Here is a 6866-nt window from a genome sequence, read left to right on the forward strand (position 1 = left end):
GTAGGTAACAGAGAAGAAAGGATGAAGGCAGTGACCGATCTCACCATCAATCTCTTAAACACCATCAACGAGGTTTTAGAAATAGAGGGTGAAGATGTAACGCCGGACGCCTCTCCCAGTCAAAGTGGCTAGACCCTCCCTCATGATAGTATCACAACGTCCCATGGTAAAGGGGCTTCTACATCCACAACGGAAGAGGCGCCACCAGTAGTGAAGAAATTACTTGAGGCTTGGCTGACGAACACGCTGATCAACATCCTCGACATGCCCGCCCAAAAATCAACCATAGAGAATGCGAGGACCTGTGTTGCACCAATAATGGCCGAGCAGCACGACCCTCTCCCTCCAATAACAAGTATCACTCACAATGTAAGTAATGCAGGTGACGACACCCTCACAGCCATTCTGAGGAAGATGGAAGAAATGGAAAACGAAAACAAAATGCTTCGAGACCAAATGAAGGAGCATCAAGAAAGGGTAGACAAAATACCGGGTGCCCCAAAACTCTTGCCAAAACGATATGTTGGTTGATTCGTAGAACAACCCTACAGTGACGAAGCCGCCCCACATGCCATACCCAAGACCTTCAAAATGCCGCCCTACCTAAAAATATACGACGGCATGACCGACCTTGAAGATCATGTGAATTACTATGTCACTGCAGTAAAGGGCAACGACCTCGCCAAAGAACAAGTATCCTCCATCCTGTTGAAAATGTTTGGTGAAACCCTTACCGGAGGTGCATTAACTTGGCATTCACAGCTGCTCGCGTGCTCCACTGAAACCTTCAAAGAGATGACCGACAAATTTGAAATGGCCCATGCCAGAGCTAAAAAGGCGGAGGCAAGAGTGAACGATATATTTGCCATTAAACAATCACCCGAAGAGAGACTGAGGGACTTCCTAGCTCGATTCAATCGTGTAAGGATGGCCTTACCAAATGAATCAGAAGGCATGGTTGTAGCAGCTTTCCAAAATAGGCTGAACAAATACGGTTCGAGAGCGACCAGAAAATTGCTGAGTCGGCGTATAAAATATCCCCCAACCACTTGGAATGAAATACACAATGCCTATTGTGCCGAAGTCCGTGCTGATGAAGATGACCTAAATTGACCAACCCAACGGTTGACCTCGGTACAGGCCGAATCTCGGAAAGACAAAAAAACGATGCCTGGAGAGATCAAACAACTCCACGATTCAACTGAGAAAGACATCAACTATACATCAAATGCGCCATCACGCCCCCTTCCCGTCATGAAGAAAGTCTATCTAGGCCAAAGACAAGGACTCACCAAAGCGAGAGAGATATGCCACCTTTACTATCCGTTCACAATTTTTATGTGTCACATTCAGAGATAATCTACGCGTTGGAGAAACTCAGCCCAAAAGTGAAGTGGCCACAAAAGATGAGGTTCAACCCAAACACCAGAAAGTCAAACGCCCTCTGCAAATTCCACCAGGAACGAGGTCATAAAATCGAGGACTACATCGCTCTAAGGCAGGAGGTCGTAAACATGATTCACCAAGGGCACTTGAAAGAGCTGCTAAGCGATCGAGGAAAGGTTGACTTTGCCCGAGGATGTGAACAACACCAGGGGACACCAAAACCACCTTCACCAACTCATACCATCCAAATGATCATCGGAGGCGGCGATGACATGTCAATCAACTGCGTAAAGTTCACCATGACCCACAAACTCAAATGGTCGATCACTCATGAACGGTATGACGAACTCGAAGAAAGTATCATCTTTGATAAGTCGGATACCCACAATTTGGTTTTCCCTCACTATGATGCCCTCGTTATCACTTTACGATTATTAGATATAGATGTAAGACGCATTATGGTGGACGATGGGACATGAATGTGCATTATCCACCCTTGAGTACTTGCACAGATGAAACTCGAGGATAAGGTAGTGCCACGCTGCATCACGCTAACTGGTTTTAACAATGCAGTTGATCTGGAGAAATCACACTCCCCGTCCTGGCCGGCGGCATCACCCTGGAAACCATGTTCCACATCATGGATCAGGATACGACATACAATGCCATAATAAGACGGCCCTGGATACATGCCATGAGGGACATTCCTTCCAGCTTATACCAAATTATCAAATTTCTTACCCAGTGGGGAATATTCAGCATACAATGAGAACAACGCACATCTCGAGAATTCTACCACATCACCTTAGACTGTACGAATACCCAACAAATGAGGGGCAAAGTAAAAAAAGGCATAATAATAAGCAGGGTGAGGTCAAGCTGTGATGAAAAATAAGACGTCATCAAGGATCTCGAAACGGTGGAGGCCGCGGGATCAATCGTAGAAAACCTCGATCATGTCTAACTTGACAACAACGACCACAACAAGAAAGACTACATCGGCTGTAAGCTTCAGGAACCAGGTAAATTCTATCAATTCCTAACCGCTAACACAAAGTTGTTCGCTTTTTCCCATGCAGATATGCCAGGTATCCCGAAAGAGATTGCCACGCACAAATTGAACGTTGACCCACTCTACACCTAGTGAGATAGGTTAGGCAGAAGTTCAATTCTGCAATAAACGACGCGGTCCGAGAGGAGGTTGAAAAATTATTACAGAACGAATCCCTAGGGAATCAAAATATCCTCAATGGGTGGCCAATGTGGTCATGGTAAAGAAGAACGGAAAATGGAGGATGTGCGTAGACTTTACAGATTTAAACAAAGCATGCACCAAAGATTCATTCTCGTTGCCCCATATCGACCAACGCATTGACGTAACGGTTGAGCGTAAACTGCTGAGCTTCTTATATGCTTACTTAGGTACAATCAAATCCTCATGGAAGAGGAAGACCAAAAGAAGACTACCTTCAGCACCCACCTAGGAACGTACTGCTATGGAGTTATGCCTTTCGGATTCAAAAATGCGAGGGCCACATACCAATGGTTGGTCACCAAAATATTCAAATATCAACTCGGCAAGACTATGGAAGTCTACATAGAAAATATGTTGGTCAAATATAAAAGAAAAGAAGATCACATCGGCCACCTGAAAGAAGCCTTCGATATACACAGGCGATACAGAATGAAATTAAATCCTGAGAAGTGCGTATTCAGCGTGACCTCAGGAAAATTCTTAGGCTTCCTAGTATCACAACGAGGCATTGAAGTCAACCCCGACTAAATCAAATCCATAGAGGGGATACCAGAGCACTTAACCAATAAAAAAGAGGTTCAGAGACTAACTGGCTGTATAGCCGCCCTGTAGAGATTCATCTCGCGGTCATCCGACAGATGCCACAAGTTTTTTTTGTACATAAGAAGGACAACAGCCTTCAGTGGACCTCCGATTGCATCAATGCCCTGAAGGAGTTAAAAGCTTACCTATCATCACCGCCACTGCTTTCCAAAGCGGAGCCTGGAGAATGCTTCCTCGTCTACCTTGCCGTATCTGAAGTAGTGGTGAGTGCAGTCCTGGTCCGAGAAGATAAATATACACAATCTCCCATCTATTACATTAGCAAAACCTTAGTCGACGTCGAAAAGAGGTACTCCCAGCTCGAATATTGGCCCTGGCCTTGGTCGTAGCTTCATGAAAGCTTAGACCCTACTTCTAGTACCACCCCATCTCGGTAGTCACCACATTTCTCTTAAGAAGTATTTTGCATAAGCCCAAGCTATCGGGCAGATTGGTCAAATGGGCCATAGAATTAAGCGAGCATGATATCACATATCAACCGCGGACGACGATAAAGTCTCAAGTGCTTGACGACTTCGTCGCATAAACAATGCCCAAAACCAAAAGAGAAGCCGCCCATGCTTCTCCGCAAACAAAAAATTGATGGATTTTGCATACCGACGGCGCTTCCAATGTGTTAGGGTCCGACTGGGACTCGTACTCAAGGTCCCGACAGGCGAAGTAATTCTTTAGTCCATAAAATGCCAGGACATGACTAACAATGAGGCCGAGTAAGAGACTGTGATTGCAGGATTAAGGCTAGTATTCAAATACGGAGCGAGGCAGGTCATCCTACATTGCGACTCTCAACTCGTCGTCAACCAAGTCACGGGGACTTTCCAGATCAAAGAGCAAAGGTTACAAAAATACCAAGCCGAGATCTGCAAGTTGCTACCCGAACTTGATGAATGCCAGCTCGACCAGGTCCCTCGAGCACAAAACATCGAAGCAGACGACCTCACCAAATTAACGGCAGCTACTAAAAACATAACCGGAGAACGAAATATGGCCACCCTCCTCTAATCATCAATCGATCAAATTAAGGTAAGAACTATAAAACTAACTTGGGACTAGCGCAACCGTATTGTTACATACTTGCAGGACGGCGTTCTCCCAGACGATAAAAAAGACGCCCAGAAGCTTCGGATATAAACAGCCAAGTATAACATCATTGACAACGACCTATACCAAAGGACGTATGGTGTCCCCTTAGCAAAATTCTTAGGTCCAAATCAAATGCGGCGCGTTCTAGAATAAGTCCACGAAGGCCACTGCGGAGCTCATTCCGGCAATCGAGCTTTGGTTAGATGTCTGATACGGGCAGGCTACTACTGGCCCACCATCAAAAAAGAGGCTGCTGATTTCGTGAAAAAATGCGAGAGAGATCAAAAATACGCCCCAATGATACACCAAGAGGGTGAGCACCTCCACTCGGTCACCTCCCCTTGGCCTTTCATCAAGTGAGGGATGGACATCATCGGACCCCGTCCCAGTAGGGCGAGGTAACATGTGATTTCTTTTGGTTTTAACTGACTATTTTTCTAAGTGGGTAGAAGCAGGAGCATTCGCCCAAATACGCGAACATGAAGTGATCGCCTTCATATGGAAAACCATCATATGATGTTTCGGCCCCGCGGGTAATAGGTCGCCAAGTTCCTCGACAACTGGCATATCAAAAGAATACTCTCTACCCCATACCACCTCGCGGGTAATAGGCAAACGGAGTCCTCCAATAAATCAATACTAAACATCTTGAAGAAAAAGCTCGAGGAGGCCAAGGGACTATGGCCAGAACTGCTGCTAGAAGTGCTATCGGCGTACCTCACAATGCCAATGACGAGCACAGGAGAGACGCCCTACTCATTAGTTTATGAGACTGATGCAGTAATACCAGTCGAAGTCGGAGAACCTAGTTTGAGATACTCCCATAAGAGCGGGTCGAGGAACGACGAAAGTAGAAGGCAGGACCTCGACGAAGCCGAAGAGCGGAGAGATATGGCCTACATAAGGATGATCGCCCAAAAACAACAGGCAGAATGTTAATATAAAAAAATCCAAGGTCAGACCACTCTAAGTCGGGGACTACGCGCTCAAGGCCAAAACACAAGCAAGCAATGACCTACAGGAGGGAAAATTGGGAACGAATTGGGACGACCCATACAAAATCACAATAGCAGCAAACAAAGGGTCATTTCAACTAAAAACAATGGAAGGAAAACTGCTATCGAACAACTGGAACGCCGCTCACCTCAAGTACTTCAACTTTTAAGAACAAGCGTCCACCAAGTCGTACTCTTTTTCCTTCACTTGATTTTTGTCCCAATTGGGTTTTCTCAAGGAGGTTTTTAACAAGGCGATAAGGGGTACACTTCCAGTCGAAGTGCAGACAGTAAAAGGCATAGGGCGGTCTGTTCATCTCCCAACCTCTCGACATATCTCCAGGTCACCCAATAAAGGGACTAGATAGACCGGGACTAGAATGCGAGCCCGAAAAATATGTAAATTTCTCAAAGTATGAAAAAAGCATAAATGAACGCTTACCTATGTTTCCATAACAACATTGCCTCGGTATCTACTCGACCCACGACCACAATCAAATAAAATAACATCCGACATCGCTCGAATTAACTCACATTCGAACTCATTCGAATAAAATAACATTCGATCTCACTCGAATTAACTCGCATTCGACCTCGTTCAAATAAAATAACATTCAACCTCACTTGAATTAACTCACATTCGACCTCGTTCGAAAAAATAACATTCGACCTCGCTCAAATTAACTACATTGCATTCGACCGCGTTTCGAATTAGTAAAAATTTATATTTGACCTCTCTCGAATTAATTACATGTTAAACTCGACCTCGTTCAAACCAATACCCATATAGCCCACGGCCATTGTCAATCAAAAGTTATATTCGACCTCGCTCGAATTGACCACATTATATTCGACCTCGTTCGAGTTAACACTTATCGGTCTCCGAACATGACCAAAACAATTCTGCTTTTAATCTCGTTCAACATACATAAACCAAATGCCTATGACTAAAGCGGCCAAATGGCAGAACAAAAGAAGCATACAAGCCCAAACAGAAAGAAAAGAATGAGATACGAACAGTGAAAATAACATTTCATACTTCAAACATATTCTTTACAGGCTAGAATAGACGCCCACAAAAAGTGTGCACTAAAATTACAAATAAATAAGAAGAATAATTACTCGCCACCTAATCCAGCAACACCATCGCTGCTGCCATAGGGGTATTCTTCCTCGTACCATGCGTCATGCTCAATCCCATCCACATCCCCCTAGCCATAACCGGCCTCCGGGGTAGCAGGGTGATGTCACCTAAACTCACACCACAAATATAGGTAGTGAGGCAGTCGATGCAATAATAAAACCCAACGCAAGTCGAGGTTGAATCCACAGGGAGTTAGAATTGGGATTAGGTATATATTTAGTGTAATTATATGATGTGCCTTAAATTACACTTCCACATTCTTGATTGTTGTTTCTACTTCTACTTTAAGCTATTGATTGTAATTATAAAGATAGAAGGCAATATTTTTAATTTTTGATTGTTTTTCAAATGATAAAAGATCTAGGGTCGTGACTTCCACCTAGGTGGTTACCTAACGGAT

General features: G+C 44.5%; 1 protein-coding gene across 1 annotated transcript; it reads left to right on the forward strand.

Annotated features, from left to right (window-relative positions):
- Positions 1 to 621: 621 nt before the first annotated feature.
- LOC142162969 (uncharacterized) lies at positions 622 to 1865 on the forward strand. The gene is made up of 2 exons (XM_075220201.1): positions 622 to 994; positions 1354 to 1865. Exons 1-2 carry the CDS (start codon positions 622 to 624, stop codon positions 1863 to 1865), a joined length of 885 nt encoding a protein of 294 aa, XP_075076302.1.
- Positions 1866 to 6866: the final 5001 nt, after the last annotated feature.

Source organism: Nicotiana tabacum, chromosome 8 (assembly GCF_000715075.1).
Source record: "Nicotiana tabacum cultivar K326 chromosome 8, ASM71507v2, whole genome shotgun sequence".
NCBI classification, from domain to species: domain Eukaryota; kingdom Viridiplantae; phylum Streptophyta; class Magnoliopsida; order Solanales; family Solanaceae; genus Nicotiana; species Nicotiana tabacum.

What these genes read in the sequence shown, in the direction of transcription:
- LOC142162969 (XM_075220201.1), top strand. Translation starts at nt 622, where the DNA reads ATGACCGACCTTGAAGATCATGTGAATTACTATGTCACTGCAGTAAAG. An exon ending in AAATAGGCTGAACAAATACG is followed by an intron (nt 995 to 1,353) that starts GTTCGAGAGCGA and finishes TGTCACATTCAG; the next exon opens with AGATAATCTACGCGTTGGAG.